This window comes from Benincasa hispida, chromosome 9, assembly GCF_009727055.1.
Source record: "Benincasa hispida cultivar B227 chromosome 9, ASM972705v1, whole genome shotgun sequence".
In the NCBI taxonomy this organism is placed as follows: Eukaryota; Viridiplantae; Streptophyta; class Magnoliopsida; order Cucurbitales; family Cucurbitaceae; genus Benincasa; species Benincasa hispida.
This window is the reverse complement of record NC_052357.1, coordinates 71,720,039-71,743,829: the sequence shown is the minus strand read 5'-3', so window position 1 is coordinate 71,743,829 and position 23,791 is coordinate 71,720,039. Positions and strand designations below refer to the sequence as shown.

General features: G+C 35.9%; 2 protein-coding genes across 2 annotated transcripts; both read left to right on the top strand.

Moving 5' to 3' along the window:
* Positions 1–776: 776 nt before the first annotated feature.
* Positions 777–17,916, top strand: LOC120085430 (acetyltransferase At1g77540). Its single transcript, XM_039041392.1, has 4 exons — positions 777–793; positions 926–1,345; positions 15,265–15,332; positions 17,407–17,916. The coding sequence occupies exons 2-4, from the start codon at positions 1,079–1,081 to the stop codon at positions 17,555–17,557; spliced, it is 486 nt and encodes a 161-aa protein (XP_038897320.1). The 5' UTR covers positions 777–793; positions 926–1,078; the 3' UTR covers positions 17,558–17,916.
* Positions 17,917–19,914: 1,998 nt separating this feature from the next.
* On the top strand, positions 19,915–23,411 carry LOC120085226. Its single transcript, XM_039041124.1, has 2 exons — positions 19,915–20,296; positions 23,105–23,411. Exons 1-2 carry the CDS (start codon positions 19,999–20,001, stop codon positions 23,161–23,163), a joined length of 357 nt encoding a protein of 118 aa, XP_038897052.1. The 5' UTR covers positions 19,915–19,998; the 3' UTR covers positions 23,164–23,411.
* The last annotated feature ends 380 nt before the right edge of the window (positions 23,412–23,791 follow it).

The following is a 23,791-nucleotide window of genomic DNA, read 5'->3' as shown; positions in this document are numbered from 1 at the left end:
CTGTGATAAACAACGATAGACTACTATATGTGTTTATCTGATAGTAAATTCGTGATAGACTATTTGATAGTAAATATTTTTGAAAATGAACCAAAATATTTACAACTAATAGCAAAATATCATAGCCTATTTGTGATAAACCACAATAGACTACTATCTATGTTTGTCTTATCGCTGTCTATTGCGGTCTATCACAAATAGACTATGATATTTTATCATTAGTTGAAAATATTTTGATTCATTTTTCTATATTTGAAAACAACCCTAATTAATTTGTGTTATTTTAAATATTTTAGTAATTAAATTTAATAATTTAATTACACTTAATATAAAAATATTCATTTATTTTTATTTTAATTAATTAAATAATTAATTGATATCGTAATAAACTAAATAATGTTAAATTTAATTGATGACTTCATCGATCAGATTCTTTTATTTAATTAAGTAATAATTTAATTTTGATTCCTATATATAAAATTGATAAGTTGAATATATATTTCCTATATATAAAATTGATAAGTTGAATATATATTTTTAACTTCAAGATATTAATTATTCTACATATATGGATACAAATATTAAATATTTTAAATATTTAAATTCAGATATTTAATATCTACCTCTTAAAACAATATTTGCTATTCAAACAGCCATTTGGATGTTCTTCAAATAAACCGACTTGACCACGACACCCTTCACCATATTTGTTGCTAAATTCGAAAGGAAAAATCCGACTCAAATATAAAATCAGAAACTGAAAAAGACATCTAGCATTGTTATTAGTTTGTAGGTGAGCATTGTTATTAGTTTGGTCGATTTTATAAGTGTTTTTTCTTTTTTTTCTTTTTTTTCCCTCTTTTGAAAGTGCTCGATTTTCCAAGTTAAATTGATAATCTAAGCATAGTTGAGTTCTCTTATTAAGGTATATCTATATAACGTTCGATTGTCTTGGGCGGCTGGGGGAACTTGCATCACACTTCTTGTCGTCGTCCAATTTCTCACTCTGTTTGTCAGTTTCAAACTCGATCCAAATCAACGGAGTTCATGCGTTGGTGAGGACTTCAATCGGGTAGACATGACGAATACAAACCCTGTAGCAGGATCTGGAACCGACGCCCCAAAGATTATTTGGAATGAAGCTCAACAGAGGTTCGAAACAGAGGACAAGAAGGCATATCTTCAGTACGTGATAAAAAATGGGGGTAAAGTCATGGATATGATCCACACTTTCGTTCCTTCTTCCAAAAGGGGTTTGGGATTGGCTTCTCATCTCTGCGTCGCCGCTTTCAATCACGCTGACGCCAATTCCTTGCCCGTCATTCCCTCCTGTTCCTACATTTCCGTGAGTTCTCTTCTCTCCAATTTTCTAGGGTTTCTTGTAATTTTGATCTTCGGTTTCAATTTGTTCTGACTAACTTCTCATACTCTTGATTCCTTACTACGGATTTGTTATGTTTTGGTTTATTTTGATCGTTTGGGGTCATGGCTGCGTTCTTGGGTGCGTGTTTACTCATCTTGAAATTTAATACCATTGTTCTTTTGCGATTGTATATGGCTATGGAAGTAGATTAATGGGTTTGGATGTTTTTCCTACTTAACTCTTAAATTTGTAGTAGATGTTTTGGGGTTCGATTTTAGCAGTGAATTCTGTTCTTTCTTCCTATATGGTAACTTCGAATTTTAGTGGCCAGCAGACTTCATCTTTTTAAATGGCTGAGTGACTCAATGATGGGTGAAGATAAATTTAATATCATATCATCTAATACTCCAATTTTGTGGAATCGTTTGAAAGCAACTTCCAAATAACCAGAATCGAGAAAGAAATGTGATTAGTTGTAGGCCCGTAGGAAATATGGCCACTCCATTGTATGAGAAAAGAGAAAATCAAAAGAGAATGCGAATGTTCAAGCCAATACATCGTGCAGCACCTTAAAGAGAAGTCACAATCTGCAAAAGAATTGTAAATGTCATCTCATTTTCCTTCGTCTGTGCTGTTTCATTCTACTTTGATAGTTTACCAATATGTTTAGAATGTATTATGTGAAACTGCATTCCTGCTATATGTCCCAAATCAGAAAGGACAGGCAAAGTGAGAAGAGTTCTTATGAAGACTGGATAGGAGAAGAAAGTACATAGAATAAACTCACAGAAATCACTTCTGAGATTTTTACTTTTACCCATTTGCGTATTTTTCAATGGTCGATGATGCTTTGGTGCATATATATATTGGTTTTCCCAATAGATGTCTATGTTGCCATTTTTTCTTTGGGTAGACAGGGAATATTCCGTATAGGTTTCTCTTCCCTTATCTCTCCATTTTTCTCATTAAACGATTACCTCTCTCGAATTCAACATGATAGTTCATGAAGTTAAAAGATAGGTTAGGTTTTATGAATGGAGGTTAGGTTTTATGAATGGTTCATCTGTACAGTTACTCTTAAATCAAAGTAAATCGTTGCTTGGATATTACGATAAGGACCCCCGATTATTTACCAAGTAAAAACAGATGGAAATTCCAGAATAAATTACAATCAGCAGGCCAAAGGGATGCTGTGAAGTGAAGAGGGCAAAACATCAATGTTTTCTCTTTCTTTGGAACATCCTTATGCTTCTCTCAAATCAGATAGACCACAAAACAAAATATGAATCTGCCTTCCACAACATAGCCTGTCTGTCTGGGAAGGGTGAATGAACCAAGATCTCATCAGACTTAGCTTATCACCTTGAGGGGCTGACACAACTACAACAGCCTGGAAAAACTTCCCTCAAATCGGCATGGAAAGATGGCACAACACAACCATAGGACGTTATATGATCCTTGAGGGTCCTCCCTGCAAAGAGAATACAGGAAAATGGTTGTCGAGGAGGAATTCTACATGAAATCGGTGGCATTCATTCTCTCACAAGAAAGAAATTGTTGAATTTCTGAATTTTCTCAATTTACTTTCTCATTCTTTACAAGGGGGTGTATCCCTTATATATACAATAATAATTGCCAAATATGGCAAAAACACTTAACGGTAAAAAAATGGAAATAAGGAAAGAATAATACAGAAAAAGAATGAATACTAATTGCAAGAAATAACACTCCAAATGGGTAAAGAGAAGGAGAAAACTTTCCATATTCGTTACTCTGTCTCAAGCTGGATTGTATATGTTGATTAAGTCCAGCTTGGCTTTTAAGATTTCAAACACGTTCTTGAATAGGGCTTTTGTAAGAATGTCAGCAATCTGCCTCTTGGTAGGTATGCAGTTGAGTGAGATACTTTTGTTTTCAATTTTCTCCTTAATAAAGTGTCGATCAATATCCACATGTTTTATGCGATCATGATGAACCGGGTCTTTGGCGATACTTATAGTAGCTTTATTATCACAGTGTATCTCCATCAGTTTTTTTATTTGATTTTAAGTTCAGATAGGATGCTTTTGAGCCACGTTCCCTTACATATTCCTTGAGCAAGCACTCTTAGTTCAGCTTCGACATTACTCCTGGATACTACTGATTGTTTCTTGCTTCGCCAAGTGACCAAGTTTCCCCAAACAAAGGTACAATATCCAGTAGTTGATCTTCTGTCTATTTTTGAGCTTGCCTAATCCGCATCTATGAAAATTTCAATGTTTCTTTTCCTAGATTTCTTGAAGTATAATCCTTCTCCTGGAGTTCCTTTCAAGTACCTAAGTATTCTGTAAACAGCTTGCATGTTGGACTGTTCATAAATTGACTTACAAAGCTAACTGCAAAACAGATATCAGGTCTAGTGTGAGTTAGGTAAATCAATTTTCCAACTAGCCTTTGATACTGATCTTTGTTAACCATTGTGTTTTCTTTGATTATGTGATGATTTATGTCAATGGGAGTATTGGTGGGCTTACATCCAAGCATACCTGTTTCCTTTAAAAGATCAATGATGTATTTTCTTTGAGAAATGCTCAAACTTGTTTTTGAGCGGGCCACTTCCATCCCTTGGAAGTCTTTAAGGTTGCCTAAGCCTTTTACTTCAAATTCCTTGGTAAGAGTAGCTTTAGATTTCTTACTTCTTCTTCATGATCTCCGGTAAGAATAATGTCATCTACATAGACAATGATAATTGCTATTTTACCCTTGCAAGGATGTTTGACGAAAAGAGTATGGTCAGATTGACATTGCGAGTACCCATTTTTCTTTACCACTTTTGAAAATTTTTCAAACCAAGCCCTAGGGGATTATTTTAGGCCATAAAGGGATTTCTTGAGTTTGCATACCTTATTCATGGTTTTAGTTGATTTTATATCGGTAGGTATATCCATATACACTTCTTCTAAGTCTCCGTTAAGGAAGACATTTTTTATATCTAATTGGTGAAGTATCCAATCATTATTCACTGCTAAGGAAAAAAGGACACAAATAGTATTTAATTTTCCTATCGGGGCAAATGTTTCTTGGTAGTCATTGTAAGACTGGGTGAACCTTTGACGACGAGTCTAGCTTTGAGCCTATCTATTTCTCCATTAGTTTTGTATTTGATGTTGAATATCCATTTGCATCCTACTGTTTTCTTCCTTGGAGGTAGGTCTGTTATTTCCCATGTGTTGGTTCTTTTCCAAGGCCTTTATTTCGTCTAGTACAACTTCCTTCCAATTGATGTCTTTGAAGGCTTCATAGACATTGTTCGGAATGTGTATTTTGGATAGTGTAGTTGTAAATGCTTTGAACTTGGGAGAGAGATGTTTGTAGGATAGGTAGTTTTGAATGGGATGCATCGTACAAGTTCTTACCTCTTTTCGTTTTGCAATAGGAAGATCAATGTCTTCAGTGAGTGTTTCCGTTGTGGAGTTGGAGACATGATTTTCCTGCATTCCGATTGGGTTTTGACTGAGTACTGGTTCATGTCCAAGAGTGTTTTTTCTTCGAGTATAGACTATAGGATCTTTCCTACATTCAAGTGTATTTTGATTGGAAACATCAGTTTCATGTAGAAATGGAGTACTCTCTTCAGTGAAATCTGTTTTTGGGGTTCCTTCGTTTTCAAGAAGAATTTCGTTTTCAGGTGAGTGGAAGGTTCAATGGTGCCTTGTTTTGAAAATAAGGTTGAGTTTCAAAGAAAGTTACATCCATGGAGGTACAAAACTTTTTAATGGTTGGTGAATAGCATTTGTATCCTTTTTGGCTTGGAGCATAACCGAGAAAGATGCATTTGATTGCCTTAGGATCTAATTTACTCTTATTAGGTCAATGATCTTGAACAAAAAGACCGTACAACCAAATATTTTTAAGGGAACTCGAGAAATAATCTATTATGTGGAAATACTTCCTTAAATTTTTGTAAGGGAATTTTGAATCATAATATCTGAGAGGGCATTCTATTAATAAGGTATGTGGCTGTCAGAATAACATCTCCCCAAAACTGATGGGGGGTGTTAGCGAAAAGCATTAGAGCTCTATAAACTTTTAAGAGATGTCTGTTTTTTCTCTCCGCAATTCCATTTTGCTAGGGAGTGTTAGGACATGTACTTAAGTGGGCAATACCTTTTTCTTTCAAAATTTTTCTTAAGGATGTGCTAAAAAAATTCTTAGCATTATTAGTGTGAAGGATTTGGATTTTAGTATTAAAGAGATTGAGAATCATGACATACATGTTTTGAAATATGGCAATGACCTCAGATTTTTCTTTCACTAAAAACACCCAAGTAAGTCTAGTGTGATCATCAATAAAGAAAACAATCATTTACTCCTGTTACATTCTGAACTCTACTAGACCCCCAAACATCACTATGCATCATAGGAAAAGGATAAGTGGGTTTATAAGTACTTATCGGATATGAAGATCGAGCCAACTTTGCCATTTCATAAGACTCACATTGAAAAAATTGAGAACTTTTATTAAAAATATCTGGAAGGATTCGTTTCAAATCTAGAAAATTAGAATGTCCTAAACGATTATGCCATAACATTATTGTACTATCATAATTGTCTTTAGAAGCAACAAAAGTAGTTGTACTATCATAATTGTCGTTAGAAATAACAAAAGTAGATTTGCTAAGACCTAACTCCTTGACTTGAGACTTAAGAGCATTCAGTATGTAGAGACCCGAGGATTGGGAAATTTGTATGGATGACCCATTTTTTGGTCCAAAATGTCAAATGATCCATTTTTAAAAAATAATGTTAATTGACCTTTTGCTGACATCATCGCCATGCCAAATTACGTAAATTGCCCTCACAAGTGTCTCACGAGGTAAGTCTCGCTCTTGTCTGATTAAACATTCTCGCTCTCGCTTGAAATTCCCAAGTTTGATGTGATTGCTCGTCAGTGTACGAATGATTTGACAATTTTAATGACGGAAGCCTCAAATCAATAACACCTAAACACAATACAATGGTGATTTTTTTAAACTCTAAACTCCATTTCAACGGTGATTACTTCTCTGGTTTTCGACGGTGTTTTGTTGAATGGAGATTTTTTGAACGGGGATTTCCAAGACGAGGTTTTTTCAGAACGAAACAGGTTTTCATTATTTTGAGTCCGTTTAATTATTTTTGCTGTGTTGTTTTTGGAAAGGTAGCATTACAAAATTTTGTATTGGGAGAGAGAGAGCGAGAGATAGAACGAGAGTAAGAAAGAGTAAGAGTAAGAGAGAGAGCCAGAGTAAGAGAGAAAGCGAGATTAAGGGAGAGCGAGATTACGAGAGAGAGCAAGATTAAGAGAGAGCGAGAGTACACTTCAATTGTTTGTACAACTTAATGACAAATGTTCTCTTGCTTTGTAAGATGACAAAAAAGTTTCTACTTATTCGATATGGAGGTGATTGAGATGAGAATGAAAGTTTGTATATTGGGGGACAGTTGACAGGAATCATTGTGCCTATTTCATTGAAGTATGAAGAACTTAAATCTCACATTTACATGGTTATAAATATCAGTTCTTCAGAGTTTGATCTTATACTGAGAGTTAAATATAAGCTTGAATATGAAGCCCCTCCACAATACATAAGGAATGCTGACGATGTTAGCTTCCTTCTTTTTCGAGAAGACCTTAGTAGACTTCAGTTATCTGTAACGCTGAAATCGAATCTGGACGAAAATATTAGAATGTGGTTTGGAAATGTGAGTTATAATGATATGACTGTGGACAGACAATACGAGGAATCATATCAGTTTTGTTAGGAAGAGGATGATATTCCATTGTCTACCAACACTGTACCATCAACAATATCACTAGACAACAACCGCACTAATCCAACAGGATTGAATTCAAAATTGGGCGGTACTTCAGTTGTTGGTAATGAGAGACCATCTAGATTCGATTATATGGATTGTGGTCATCCAGAGCAAAGTTGTGGTCCTTCAGTGGATGTTAATGAGTAACCAACAAGATTGAATGAAATGGATCGTGATCATGGAGATGTGCATCATTCTACAGCAGCTTCAGTGGTTCCACCATCTGTGTCTTCAAGTCATAGGGCAGAGTTGATTATGCCTGGTACCTCTTCATCTAGGATAGAGGATGTTGAAGTTGGTCAATTATTTTTGAGTAAAAAGGACTTGAAAATGAGATTATCTATTTTGTCCATTAACAAAAATTTTGAATTTAGGTTCAGGAAGTCAACCAAATCTTTGTTCAATGTCAAATATATTGGGGAGACTTGTAATTGGAGCCTTCGTGCAGTGAAAATGGAAGGGTCTGATATATTCAAGATCACAAAGTACCGCAGTTTGCACACATGTTCCATTGGAATTCTAAATCACGATCATAGACAAGCAATTGTTACGGTTGTTGGTCAGTTGATTAAAAATAAGTTAATGGGAATAGGACGTATTTATAAACCTTGTCATATTGTTGAGAATATGGGGAGAGATTATGGCGTGAACATAAGTTATGATAAAGCGCGGCGTGCAAGGGAAGCCGCATATGATCTCATTAGAGGTATTCCAGAATACTCATACTCCATACTACATGCTTATGAAGAAACGTTAAAAATAGAGAATCCGGGTACAGTCTTTGAGATCGAACTTGAAGATGAGGTGCATTTCAAGTATATGTTTATGACATTAGGGCCTTGTATTAGTGTTTTTGCAAGCTGTCGGCCTATGATAATTGTTGATGGGTCGTACTTGAAAGAAAAATCCAAAGGCACCATGTTGGTTGCGGTTTCTATGGACGGGAACAATCAATTATACCCACTAGCATATGCAATAGTGGACAATGAAACCGATCGATCATGGAAATGGTTTATGTCAAACTTGAAATGCAGTATCAAAGAACCCGATAATCTGGTGATTGTGTTTGATCGGATGGTATCTATCAGTAATGTTATTTGTGTATTTTTTCCCACGACATTTCATGGATTGTGCACATGACACATAGAACAAATTTTGTTACAAACTTTAAGGATAGCACGATTGTTGGGATATTTAGAGATGCAACAAAGGCATTTCGCATGACAGAGTTCCAGACAAAATGGGACGAACTCTGTAGTTTTCGAGACAGTGCTTTCACGAAATATCTGGAAGACATCGGTCTTCAAAGGTGGGCACGAGTTTACCAAATAGAACGAAGATATGATAACATGACATCCAACAGTGCAGAATGTTTCAATTTGTTAACTAAAGAGTATCGACTATTGCCCATAGTATGCTTGATTGAACATGTTAGAGGAATGCTCCAATCGTGGTTCTACGAACGGAGGAATTATTAGCAATCTCGAGCGACATTGCACTCTGACTACTGTGAAACCCGATTGGCAAGTGAGGTCGATAAGGGTAGACGATATCAGGTTGAGCCTATTGATTGTTATCGGGTCACGTGCGAGATAATCGATTGGACGGTATTGTTAATCTTCACACGAAGGAATGCATGTGTAAAGAATTCGACTCACTAGGTATCCCGTGTTCGCATGCAATTGTTGCTGCCAAGGAACGAAATATACCCATCCAGAGTCTTTAAAGTCGATTTATATGACAATAATAATTGCCAAATATGACAAAGATACTTAATGGTAAAAAAGAATGGAAATAAGGAAAGAATAATATAGAAAAAGAATGAATACTAATTGCAAGAATAACATTCCAAATGGGTAAGAGGAAGGAGAAGACTTTCCATATACAACAGAAACCGACCAAAAGAGAGACAAATTTTGACTTACCATAACTTTGCAGTTGGGTGAGGGGGTGTTAGAGGATGATCATAACCGTTTGGATGAGGGAATCATAGAGGGAGGGGACCATGAGGTTGTGCTATATAACGAAATGGAGGGAGGCATAGAAGGCAGGAAATGATTTGGAGGTGAAGCATTCGAAGCTGAAGGAGAGAAAGCTAGCCCTCTTGAATTGGCTGGTGCTGTTGGGTTTTTCTTTTCCTTTGTTGAATCTTTATTCTGGTTTCTTTCTGGCTGAGTTATTCAGATTTCTTGTGCTAACATTCACCTGGGATATAAATAATACTTGATAGGGGCGAATACCTTGTTTTTCTGGTGCACATTCTTGTTTCTTGTGTTGTTTACGTTGGTTACAGGAGCTGGAACCTAACAAATTGGTATCAGAGCCATTACAACCCTGAGGCGAACAAGGCAAATGGCACAAAAATAGATCGAGGAAAGGGTCGAAGCCACGAAGGAGATTTCAGCTATGAAGGACCTACTCTTGGGTCTATGTAAGAGCGTGGAAAAAACTCTCCGAGGATATAAGGGAAAACAACTCGATGAAGAGGACTAAAGAATCGGGACTTACTGAAGGTTCACGAAACAAAACCAAGGGGAAGATGGAGGAAGTTGAGTCTACCCATCAGACGGGGGGTGGAAGCACTGATAAAAATAAATATAAACGACGAAAATGCCTGTCTTCAATGGTGAGAATCCGGAATCGTGGGTATATCGTGCCGAGCATTACTTCGAGATCCATGAACTCAATGACCAAGAGAAGGTGAGGGTGGCTGTGGTGAGTTTCGCACTAGACGAGGTGGACTGGTTCAGGTGGAGCCATAACCAGAGACCTATTGGAACGTGGGAGGAACTTAAACAGAGGATGTTCGAGCATTATCGACCCTCAACAGAGGGGAGCCTCGGAGCTGGATTGCTAAGGATTAAGCAAGATGGCAGTTACGCGGATTATGTGAAGAAATTTGTGACATACTCGGCCCCACTACTGGAGATGCCAGAAGAGGTTCTAGTCGGCGCGTTCTTGAATGGATTGGACCCAGCGATACGTGCAGAGGTCATCAGTAGACAACCTGGGGGCTTGGACGCCAATATGTGCAAGGCCCATCTGATTAGTGATCGTAACTTGGCGCTTAAGTTAAAACAGGTTACTATTCCCATCAAAGGGAACATTACGAAGATAGAACCCTTAGTCAGACGACTATCGGACATCGAGTATCGAGAATGGTTGGCGAAAGGACTTTGTTTTCGTTGTAACGAGAAATACGCGACCGGTCATCATTGTAAATAAAGAGAGAATCATGAGTTGATGTTATTCATTACCACAGAAGATGAGGTAACGGATCAAACCGGGGAAGAAGAAGCAGAAGAAGCGCCAGAACTTAACACAATGAAATGATAGAATATGCCGAAGTATCCCTGTGTTCTATGATGGGGTTTTCGAAACGAGGAATGATGAAGGTGAGGGGAAACATTGGGGCAAGAGAAGTAATCGTTCTTGTAGACTGTGTAGCGACTCATAATTTCATTCATCAGAGGCTGATCAACGAGTTGAAGCTTGCAATAACGTCCACTAGAAATTATGGCGTGGTGATAGGCAATGGGGAAGCGCTTCAAGGCAAGGGGGTATGTAAATCTATTACATTAATATTACAATAATTGATTATTACAATTGATTTTCTTTCGATAGACCTGGGCAAGATGGATGTGGTCTTAGGAATGCAGTGACTCTACACTATCGGATTTGTGGGGGTGCATTGGCCCTCAATGACTATGAGCTTCATGGAGGGGGATTGAGTAGTAACCTTACAAGGGGATCCGACACTCACTCACTCAGAAATATCATTAAAGGCCTTGGCCAAAGTATGGGAGGAGGAGGACCTTGGGTTTTTAAGAACGTTGAAATAACGGATGATCGAGATGTGATTGAAGATGAAGTTGCTCAAAGGGTGGAGAAGTTGCTCGTGATGATTCAATGTTTGCTCGAAGAGAATGAAGATATTTTTGGGATTCCAACCGAACTCTCTCCCAAAAGAGAGGTAGACCATCATATCAACACCTTGGAAGGACGATCGCCCGTCAATGTAAGACCATATAAATATGGGTACAAGCAAAAGGAAGAAATCGAGAAACTCGTTGGGGAAATGCGCGAGGTGGGAATTATCAGGCCTAGCCGAAGTCCCTATTCTAGTCCGGTATTGTTGGTAAAGAAGAAAGATGGAAGTTGGAGATTTTGTATGGATTACTAGAAATTGAATCAAATAAGGATCGCTGACAAATTCCTTATTCCGGTGATCGAGGAATTACTCGATGAGCTCCATGGTTCTCCGGTTTACTCTAGATTAGACCTAAGGTCTGGGTATCACCAAATACGTATGAGGGAAGAAGACATTGAGAAAACAACCTTCCGGACACACGAAGGCCATTACGAGTTCCTTGTCATGCCTTTCGGATTAACTAATGCACCGGCAACATTCCAATCATTGATGAACCAAATCTTCAAGCCATTCCTTAGGAGGTTTATCTTGGTTTTCTTTGATGACATATTAGTCTACAACCCTGACATTACCACTCACGAAACCCATTTGGCTGTGGTCTTCAACCTTCTGAGAGATCATAAACTATTCGCAAATAAGAAGAAGTGCATATTTTGTCAGCCTAGAATTCAATATCTCGGTCGTTGGGTATCACAAGAAGGGTGGAAGCTGATGGGGAGAAAGTAAAAGTGATATTGCAGTGGCCAAGGCCTACTATAGTAACAGAGTTGAGGGTTTTTTAGGCCTCACGGGATACTATCGACGGTTTGTACAAAAGTATGCAGTTATTACAGAAAAATGCCTTCCATTGGGACGAGCGAGCGAATCGAGCCTTTGAGGAACTAAAGCAGGCCATGACTTCACTTCCGGTGTTAGCGATACCAGACTTCTCAATGCTTTTTTGATTGAAACAGATGTTTTGGGGCATGGGTTGGGAACCAGTGCTTACTCTAAATTTGAAGCCGAATGCGTATTTTAGTCAAAAACTATCTCCACGAGCACAAGAAAGTCAGTATATGAGCGGGAACTGATGGTAGTAGTATTGGCAGTCCAAAAATGGAGGCATTACCTCTTGGGAAGCAAATTCACCATGGTATCGGATAAAAAAGCGTTGCATTTTTTTATTAAGCAGAGGGAAGTACAACCACAGTTCCAAAGATGGCTAACCAAATTATTGGGATATGATTTTGAGATTTTGTATCAGCCCGGTCTCACGAACAAAGCAGTGGATGCACTCTCCCGAATTCCCCCTAATGAAGAACTGATGGTCATGTCCGCTCCAGCTTTACTCAATGTTGACAGGATACTCGATGAGGTCCGAGAAGATGAAGAGCTCCAAGCCATAATAGCTAAACTCAAGGAAGATCCGGAGGGAAAGGCCAATTACTAGTTGATTCGTGGGAAGCTGTTTTATAAAGGGAGATTAGTGCTATCCAAGAAACCCTCGATGTTGCATACCTTCCATGACTCGGTACTCGGTGGGCATTCAGGTTTCCTTCGAACATACAAGAGGATGTCAGGGGAAGTTTATTGGCCGGGAATGAAGTATGTGGAACAATGTGGCACTTACCAACGGAATAAGGCAGAATCCTTAAAGCCAGTTGGGCTGTTACAATCTTTACCTATTCCTGAATAAGTTTAGGATGATCTAACGGTGAATTTTGTAGAAGGGTTGCCTAAATCAGAAGGATTTGATGTTATCATGGTGGTTGTGGACAGACTTAGCAAACATGCTCATTTCGTACGATTAAGACATCCTTTTACTGCAAAGCAAGTGGCTGAGGCTTTCATACAAGAGGTCGTACGACATCACGGAGTTCCCAAATCTATAGTGACAGATCGAGACCAAATCTTCCTCAGTCATTTTTTGAAGGAATTATTTTCAATGATGGGAACCGTATTGAAAAGAAGCATGACTTTCCACCTGCAAACAGATGGCCAAACAGAACGGGTAAATCGTTGTTTAGAGATGTATCTAAGATGTTTTTGTAATGAACAACCGTTGAAAGGGAGCAAGTGGATGGATTCCTTGGGCAATACCACATTCCATTCTTCCATCAAAACTACACCCTATCAAGCTCTATTTGGAAGGAAACCACCATCACTAGTATCCTATGGTGAGAAGAAAACTTCAAATGACTTGGTGGAACAACAGTTGATGGACAGGGATGCTGCATTGAAGGCCTTAAAAGAACATCTAGTGCTGGCAAGGGATAGGATGAAGAAGCAAGCAAATCTGAATAGAAGAGAATTACAATTGGAGGTGGAAGAAGAGGTGTTCTTGAAACTTAAGACTCTACAGACAAAGGTCCTTGGCAAGGAAGAGGTGTGAAAAACTGGTCCCAAAATTCTACGGTCCATACAAGGTGAAGGAACAGATTGGGGAAGTCGCATACAAGCTAGAGCTACCTCCTGAAGCAAGAATTCACGATGTGTTCCATGTATCTCAGCTGAAAAAGAAATTGGGGGAACAAACAAGGGTTTACCACCCTATCTTGACCGAGGAATTTGAACTTCAAATAGTCCTAGAATTCATTATGGGAATTCGTTGGAACGGAGAAGTAGCTGCAAACGAATGGTTGATTAAATGGAAGGGGCTGCCAGAAAGCGACGCTACATGGGAGGAGTGCATCTGATGGAAGAGCAATTTCCCCAACTACACCTTGAGGACAAGGTGCATTTCGAAGAGAGCGGTATTGTTAGACCCCCAATCATTCATACATACAAGAGGAGGGATAAAAGGGGAATTGCTCCTAGGATAGTGGAGGATGATCATAACCGTTTGGATGAGGGAATCATAGGAGGAGGGGACTATGAGGCTGTGCTATATAACGGAATGGAGGGAGACATAGAAGGCAGGAAATGAATTGGAGGTGAAGCATCCGAAGCTGAAGGAGAGAAAGCTAGCCCTCTCGAATTGGCTGGTGTTGTTGGGTTTTTCTTTTCCTTTGTTGAATATTTGTTCTGGTTTCTTTCTTTTGTTAGTGGCTGAGTTATTCAGATTTCTTGTGCAAACATTCACCTGGGATATAAATAATACTCGAGAGGGGTGAATACCCTGTTTTTCTGGTGCACATTCTTGTTTCTTGTGTTGTTTACATTGGTTACAGGAGCTGGAACCTAACAGGGGGAGTTTGAGAAGAAGATGAATATCAGTGAGGATAGAAAGACATGGAAGAGAAGACCCTAGAGGAATCCATCATTCAAACTTGCCGATCCCTTACTCTATAGTACAGAGATGAAACCAAAACACAAGAGAGAAGCCAAAATCACCCTTACGATGGTGGACCGTATTCAAGCCAATGGTCTTCCCAGAACCAAACTCAACTATCATGCCTGATTCTAAGGCAAATAAAACACAACTTGGGAAGACAAGGATGGCTTAAGAATCCCCAATGTAGATTCTATAGAATTTAACCATACTTGCTTGGATTGTGTGAAACACAAGTCCGCTGAACTGGCTCCTTTCTGTCTATAAATCTGTTGAATGAGAAAAGGACCACGTGGCTAGACACTCAAGGACAATACAAGGATTCTTTGGGTTAAATATGCTGACCTATGAATTTGGATTGAAACTGAAAGAAACAATGAGAGGTTTTTACTGGGCTTCCATGAATATTCAGGTTATCTAGAGATTTGTTGTTCGTAGGATCTTGAAGATATACTCTTGCTGAAGAATTATAATTGTTCTTTCTTTTGATTGTTACAAACAACAGAGTCATTAAGTTTATACTCTATAATTGGTGTTTCCAATATTTCAACTTTCATTCTTCTTTCTTCAAGATATTTTATTTAACTAAAATAAGGGAATACTCAATAGACAGATGTTGCTTCGTCACCCAATCAAAGAGCCATTTGCAACTCTTCATAATCCTTTATTCCTTTACCTATCAGCATGTTCTATTTCTTCTTCTTTTTCGTTTGTTGTCTAAATTAGGAGTTGGGTGTTTGAAGTGTTTTGGCCCTCGTATGAAGTGCAATGCTGAGATCTTTTAATTCATTTGTTCTATATTTAGAACCTATTTTTCAGTTCGGTTTCGGTATTATGTCTTGCATGGCATCTTTTACTAAGTGAACCATTTTTGTCTCTCAGGACACCTTTCTCCCCAGGAATCCAACTTGGAACTATCTTTTGTACTCTGAAGATAAGAAATCAAACCTGTAAGCAACTTCTTATTATATTTACAAATTTGTACATATTACCATTGAGTCGTAGATGCTCCTTATGTGTACGTGTTCTTTGAGAAAGGTGGCTTGCTTTGAAGGGTTTGATGCAACTTTTTACAGCTTATATTACTACATTTAGGAATGAGCTGATCTGCTTTCTGCATCAGCAGTCGAATATATTGTCCCCAATCTAAGACCCTAAGGCCTAAATATTAAGTTGGTTTCATGGAGATATGTTGTTCTCTGTTAGTCTACCCAAATAGGTTTACAATAACATAAATGTATTCTCCCCATAGACATTAAATGCAAATGAATATCTATTTTCCCAAATTGACTTCCGGGGTAATACTGTGAAACTTGAATAAAAGCTTAGTATATTATAATGTCAATCTAAGCTTACCTGATTTAAGCATATATGTCTTTGACCAAGAGGTCAAAATTTCAAATCACGCCTTTCCTAAATATTGTGTTAACTTAAAAAATGGATACACTTTGCTCTTTCCAAAAAAAAAATAAAATAAAAAAATTGGACACTTTAAGAATGCACCTAAAGTGCTTGCTGTGTGGAAGTGAAAACTAGAATAAAAGGAATATGATATTATAATACACAGTAAATTGTCAAATTGAGTTACCACTCAATGCATGTAATTTTGAGTTTTACTTTTAAATTTGATCAGAAGTATTTATTTCAGTCACATCCAATTGAATTTTAGATTTAAGGATTCAATTTTCTTGAATTATCACCTTTTATTCAACTCTTGCTTATATCTATGTAAAAGGCAATGTAAAACTCTTCTGAAAGTAATTAATTTCTATGTGAGCTGAGTCATTCAAAATTTGCTGTCAAATTGATAAACTATTCAGATTGTGTCATATTTCTCTAAAATTTCATCAATATTACAATCCATTAAACTCTCAAAAGTCTTGCCCATCCATTGTGTATGAAGTTTATGTTTCATATTCTATTAGGTAATTATAATAGATAGCACTTTAGGTAATTATAATAGATAGCACTTTTAGAGTTAATAGAGTGTATAACAATATTTTAAAAGAATTGAAAATATAGTAAAAATCTATTAGTGATAGATTATTATTGATAGACTTCTATTAGTGATATGGTCTATCATTGATAGACTTTAAGAACTATTTCTAAAATTTGTTATATATATATATATATATATGTATGTACATTGTATGTATGTATGTATTTTGTATTTTGTTATATATCCTAATATTTCAGGCTTCGACTTCATTGTTATATTTGCCACTTTCTTTTATTAAACACGACTGAGACTATATACTTTTTTTTCTTTAAGGGCCAAAATGATAACTCCAAATAAATTTAAATTAAGATTACAATATTTATCTAGATCCATTCGGTTGGATTTTCCTCACTCCCAACTCATAAATCTAAAAGGGTTTGATTTCATCAATTTGAGAGCATAAGTTTAGGTTTTTTCGCTAACAACTAATATATATGTATTGTAGCATACCTAAAATTGAGTTTAAATTATGCATTTAGTCTTTATGATTTCAGAAAAGTTAAAATTTAGTTATTTAGTTTCAAAAGTTAGAATTTTATCATTATAATTGGATAAAATTTCATAAAGGGCTTTATATATGTAAGGCCTTAATTTTAATCCAATATTACACTTATGTCTTGAACTTTCCATTTTTTTTTCATAAATGTCATAGTGAGCTTCATATTTTCAAGAAAGTAAATGACATTTTACTATTTAACCCTCCAAGCATTAAAAAAGAGGAAAAACTTTTCATATTCTATCTACGCTCCATTAATGATTTTTTTTTTTTTTTTTTATAATTTCATTTTTTCCTCTCATTTTTTCATATATCACCCACGCTTCATCTTTAATTTCTCTCTCAAAATATTCCCTCTCAAAACTTTGTCTCTCATCTTTCCGTCGTCGCCTCCCTCCCTCCGTCCACCTTGCCACCTTGCCACCATGGACGACGCGTTTGCCAAGATCCAACCGTCGCCTCCCTCTGTTTAGGCCACTAACTAGCTGTCATCACATTCCTCATATCTTGTTGTGTATTTCTTCTTCAGATCTCCCTCTCTTTTCTCCTTCCTCCTCCCTCTCTTGTCTCCTTGGCAATGTGAGTTGCAGATGGCTGGCTACGGGAGACAGACGATGTGGAGCGAATCTTCCAACGCAGGGCGAGCAAATTCGGCTCATCTTCCGGCGTGTGGTGAGTAGATCTGGCGTGGGGCAATTTTTCCGACATGGGATGATTTTTCCGACGTAGGCAAGCAGATCGAGTGTAGGGATATTTTTTCAGCATGGGGCGAGCAGATCCAACGCGAGATGAACCGATTGCATAGGGTTTTGAATGATGACGGTCGACAGTGATATATAGGGTGGTTTATATATATATATATATACTGTCATATGGTGGTTTTTTGATATATACTGTCATATGGTGATTTTTCGTTTTCGATATATAGGGTGGTTTTTTTAAATATACTGTGATATATATATATTTATATGTTCTTTTTGATATATATAAGATAATATATATCTTTGATTTTTTTATTGAGACTTTCTTTATTATGATATATACACCCATATATAATGAACATTAAGTTCATTTGTGATTTATATATATTTGTTTCCAATCTTACTAGTATATTTCATATATTGTTTATAATATTTGTAAATATTTAAGGCAAATCTTGTAACATATATTTAAAAATAACCATGAATCTAAATTATGGTATGTGTGTGTGTGTATATATATATATATATAATCATTTTACTAGTATATTTAAAATATGTTAGAATATTTAAAAATGTTTTACCATTTTACTAGTATATTTCATATATTGATTTGAATATTTGCAAACATCTGAAATAATGTTTCAAGGTATAGAGACATACATATCATAGCAACGGGATATCGATACCTAATTAGAAGTACATATATATCATAATGCTTTGGACATATACATCAAATAAACAATGAAATACATTGACATACATATCAAAACATAAAGGGAATATATTATTAGAATACCTACGATATATACACCAAGTAAACAACGGAATATATTACATAATATATACATAATATATGTTATAATATTTCCAAATAAACAATGAAATATATTACATAATATAAAAATTGAGAGTTTTTTTTAAAGATTTTATGTATTGTGATATATACAAATTTTGATTTGTTGGGATTTCTAATTGCTTAAATAGATATATATGCTGTAAATGAAACTAATGAAATATAGTATGACTTACGTCGAACACTAAACCAATATGTGATTTATATATCATGGTACATTTTATATGTTATATTCTATGGTGATTTATGTCAAAAATCGAATCAATCTCTAATTTATATATTGTGGTATATTTCATATATTTGTTAGAATATTTTCAAATACCTAATAAAATGGTTCGAGGTATATTTTAAATAACCATAAATCTGAAGAAAAAAAAAAACAATACGTGAAACCAACGAATAGAAAATAAAATTTCATTAAATGCATTTTCTCTCTTCAATTAAATTAAATAAAGGGAAAAATCTAAAAAAATAAATGTATTTTCTCTCTCAATTTGAAAATGTTAAAAAATCATATTAAATGCATTTTCTCTCTTCATAATAAATGCAATTTCTCTCTCCATCATTAAAAAAATTTCATAAATAGGGAAATATATATAAAAATAATAAAAAATGATAAATTTGTTAAAACTTGCTCTGGAAAATTAGGAAATTCTCTAGAAGAAATATGGGGTTCTGCTTATGGTGGCAACATGCTATGGGGTGCCTTAGTGTATACGAGTTCTTGAAAGTAAAGGAGCAATAACCAATTTATTGTTTCTCGAAAGGATTGGTAATGCTACTTTATTATTAATAAAATTCACATAACTTTTTTTTTTCTAGTTTCTACTTATATATAGGGTAGGGGGCGGATGTAGCCAAGTGGATCAAGGCAGTGGATTGTGAATCCATCATGCGTGGGTTCAATTCTCACCTCATGGTATCCAGGTTGAAAGAGATAAATTGAACAAGTATGATTGCCCTCTATTGGGATGTACTATTAAACTAAAATTGAGATTATTTGCTAAGAATTATGGTAGAAGTGAATTTTTTTAAACAGTGGAATCTACGAAAAAGTTCCATGTTGTTAAAATAAAAAAATTCTATATTGTTTCTGCAGATCAAATCCCGAATCTATTTATGGTACCCAATCGGATTGGAATATCATAATAATATCAGAAAGAAGAATATCGGGCTCTTCAAGAATGTATCACGTTGGAAATTTCAACTATTTATTTAATTGATACAAATTGTGACTCCGATCTCACAGATATTTCGATTCCAACGAATGATGATACTATAGCTTCAATTCAATAATACTACTTTTTTTAAAAAAAAAAAAACAAATTTAAAGACATTTTTTAAATGTCCGGCTATTTTATGATGTTTTATGTAAAAATCCCTTTCATAAATATCCCCTATAAAATATTCCTCGGACTAAAATAAGTGGGCCGTAGGTCCACGTTACGATCCAAATTTATTTCAAGTCCAAGCCGGGAAAGCCCACAAAGATCTGTCTTCCTCCTCCCCCTCAAGAAAACGACGAACCTGAAAAACCTTCTCAGGGTTCTCGGAGCTTCATTGCAGAATGGACTTAGCCTCCAAATTTCTTCGAACTGTGACCAATGCCACCAACAACAACACCCTTATCAACGTTTGTTTGGTCCTTTCCTTTGGGGCACTGAGCGCAAGATCGATCAAGCAGCAGAGGGAAATTGAAGCTCTGGAAGCCGAGAAAGTTTCACTTCTGAATTCCAATAAAGCGCTGAAGAAAACCATGTGGGATTGGAAGCAACAGCTCTTCGCCGAAGCCTCAACCGACTCCGCTTTGGTCCCCCTCGCCAGGATCAAAGCCATCTATGGCGAAGCTCCGATTTCCCCTTCCGGTAGTGTACCCCTTCCTTCTCTCTGATCTATTCTTTGTGTTTTTTACTTGCTGTTGTTTAAAAAGTGAGTGTTTAGTTGAATATATCGAAATGTTCGTTAATTTTGACTGGAAATGGTACACATATAGATTCTTGTTAGAAATTGACTGTCGTCATTGAGAATGATGGCTTGTTCAAAGCATTTCAAACTCTCCCTACTCCTAGTTAGAAAGTTATTGGGTTCCGTTACTACTTCATCTATCTTTTGATTTTTCTCATTGTCTAATTATGAAGTCAAATGTTGTCATAATCAAGTTGTTCTTGGTTGTCATGGATTCTAATTGTCTCGGAAGTACCAGCCAAAACCCAGGAAGCAAGTAAAGTAAAAGATTCTGAATCGATAGAGAATGGTTCTTATCACCGTTATATGAAAAGAGTGTATGAGAATTGAATGTTCTAACGACCTCAGATCCTATAGGTTGTACAACTGTATCCTTGAGTTCTAAGAATGGAATGTTCTACCATTGGATGCTGAAGTTGAAAACTAAAGTTAAAGATAAAGAAGGAACCAAATCCAGTCAAATCCTAAACCCAACAAACACTTCAATACCTTCATCCTTTCTTACCCCCGCATCTTATTACAAATCACCAAGATCCGATCAGGGTGTTTATAATCTGGAGTAAAAGGATTCTGGCTTCTTGTTGAGCTTAGCAAAATCGAGGTTTATGATAACGTTAGCGTCGTCCAAAAGAGGGAATAAGAGTAGGAAAGGTCCGGAGATGATTTCCTATATGTACTCTCCAATTCTCATTTCCTTCATCATCTTTTTGCACTTGATTTGTGGTACCATTTCGTTGTCCTTCATTTTGAGTCATCATTCTGTTAGGACCTTCTCCTAACAAGAACAATACTCAAGAATACAGAATAAATTCAAGGACAATTCAATTATAGAAATATAGGAAAATGTATTGAATTATAACTCATAAGCAAAGTAACAAGATAAACCCTAGCCTTTTCGAGAGGGCTAGACTCTCCCAAATTCCCAATTAGGAAATCTTCACATAAAATTCTCCATACCCTTATTCCCACCCTACTTCCTCTATTTATAACCAAAAGACCTAACCAGCCTATTAACTATTTACTAATTTGCCATTCTATTAACCATACTAATATTCTACTAATAACTCCATTATATCTCTAACTAGGTCTCTTACACATTCCACTTTTATTTCTGGTAGCACGCCCCACACTCATGCACCGCTCGACAATGGGCGGAAATTTCAACGGGATAGACCATGTCCTATTAAAGTTCATATTCCTGCACAACTGATGCAGAGGTTTGTCATTATTGTAGAAGAGTTTGATATTAATATATGCTTCATAAAACTTTACCGGGAAAACATTGCTACTGTACTGTGTTTTTAGATGAGAAGGAGACGCTTGGAAAACTTATATGCAAAAAGAAGTAATTTCTCCTATTGGGAGTTTAAGGAAGGCACTTCAGTTCAAGTTAATTGCGAAGGCAGAATAGTCAAAAGGAGTTGGAAAGGGAAAAAAAAACAAAGCTTAAACTTCTTCCCTATATCTCTCCCTATTATTAGAAATCTGTTAATTTCTTTCTAGCCAAGCCACAAGGTCCCACGCCTAGTCCTGGACTGCATTCTTCTATAGGATCTCTGTCCTTTTTCTATATAAAAAAAATAATAATAATAAGAAACCATTTCATTAATAAATGAAATATCCAAAGTACAAACAAAATCCAAGTACAAGATGAACCAACAAGACAAATCCCAACAATATATGAAAAATACAATGAAATCAAAGGGGAGGGGGGAAGAACAAAATGTCGATTAAAAAACAGAATGATGATCTCTGTCTTTCTTTTAAAGTTATCCACACAGAAGCTGCATAAAAAATCAAGAAAAAGATTATGTATGGGAAAAGATCTTCATGAACCTTTCTGCCGAAAGATAAGAAAACTAGTAAATGGCTTTATGTTTCCTTTGGATTCCTACATAATGAGCACCAATTTAACTTGGTTGTAAGATCATCAATGGACATATTCAAATTGGATTTGTGTCACTCCATTGTGTTTAGATCAAGAGACACAAACCAGCAGTGATGCTCGATCTTATAGGTTTGTTACCTTTCCTAATTGAGAGTGACTAGTTTCTATGTAGCAAGGAAATCAGTCTGCTATCGAGCTGTCATTTGTCAATAGACATGTACTACTTTTATCAATCTTGTGAAAAATATTACCCTGTTGACGATGACTGTAGTATGTATTTGACAACTTGTGAGGAGTTATAAAGATCTTTGGTCGAGAATTGGTATTCACGACTCAAATGTCTGCTTTCAGCACAAACGAATAGTTAGCCCAGGTAGATTGGAGGATAAACGGCATGAGTGGATTTTTTAAGAAACAATTCTAATGTATGGTTTGATGCAAAACTTTTACCTTTTTTGCTGGTTGAGTTCTTGCATGACAATGTTGGGAATATATAAAATGATTACCTGTAATAACCATAATGTATTATTTAAGAGTTTCAGGTCTCAATTAAGATTTGGTCAAATCCCATCCATATTTTATAGTTGTCGAACATATGACTCGAATGCTCCCTCTGTTGAAAATGCTTTTTCAAGTTTGATTACAAAAAGAAGGGCTGGCTTAGAATGACTATTTTAAGTGTTAAGAACACTTTTAGTACTTAAAAGTCATTTCAAATAGGTCCGAAATCATCTTAGTGAGATCTGAGAAGGTGATCGTTATTGTATAAGCTTAGCTTTTACGGATTTATCCACTGATCCAATTTTTATGGACCATACAGGAGTAGGGCATGTTGCAACCGAAGATGCAAATTCACAAGGCTCCAAACTTATGGTTTAATGTTAGTTTACTCTAGTTTTTGAGGTTTTGTTTCCTTGGTTCACGAAATTGCATATTGTATGCTTTAGGCTAAAATAAAATAATGCAGGGTATTAGGAATTAGATTTTCCAAAAGTACTACCAACTTAACTTCAATGACAGACAGATATACGATTCCCTCACATTGTCAAAAAGAAAAAAGAAAAAATCCTTTTCATTTGTCATTAATTCCTCAAGAATAAAACAGCTATATAATCTTGTGGCCACAATTTCCATGATGCCCCCAACATCATCCTGCAACATTTTTGCAACTATTTTAAAATTGTAATGATTAGGTGTCTAGATTACACTTATTTCATACTATCACTTTATTTCACACATGCCACATGTTAGATTTTTAGTGCACAAATGCTCGGGTAACTAAACATCCAACAACTTATTCATCATATAATTCAATTGATTGAAAGTTTTATATCAATGTTTATAAATCGAATATGATACAATCATAAGAGTAGTAATCATAGAATAAATGGATTCTAAATTGAGTTTTGTCTAAGTCGAGTTTTGATACTTCATTTTATTAATACAATTGAGAAAATCATGAATTAATTTAATTATAATATGAATTTGGATATAAAAAAAAAGGCAC

What these genes read in the sequence shown, in the direction of transcription:
- LOC120085430 (XM_039041392.1), top strand. Translation starts at nt 1,079, where the DNA reads ATGACGAATACAAACCCTGTAGCAGGATCTGGAACCGACGCCCCAAAG. An exon ending in CCTCCTGTTCCTACATTTCC is followed by an intron (nt 1,346 to 15,264) that starts GTGAGTTCTCTT and finishes TTTGTCTCTCAG; the next exon opens with GACACCTTTCTCCCCAGGAA. An exon ending in GAAGATAAGAAATCAAACCT is followed by an intron (nt 15,333 to 17,406) that starts GTAAGCAACTTC and finishes TTTCTTCTTCAG; the next exon opens with ATCTCCCTCTCTTTTCTCCT.
- LOC120085226 (XM_039041124.1), top strand. Translation starts at nt 19,999, where the DNA reads ATGGACTTAGCCTCCAAATTTCTTCGAACTGTGACCAATGCCACCAAC. An exon ending in AGCTCCGATTTCCCCTTCCG is followed by an intron (nt 20,297 to 23,104) that starts GTAGTGTACCCC and finishes TGGACCATACAG; the next exon opens with GAGTAGGGCATGTTGCAACC.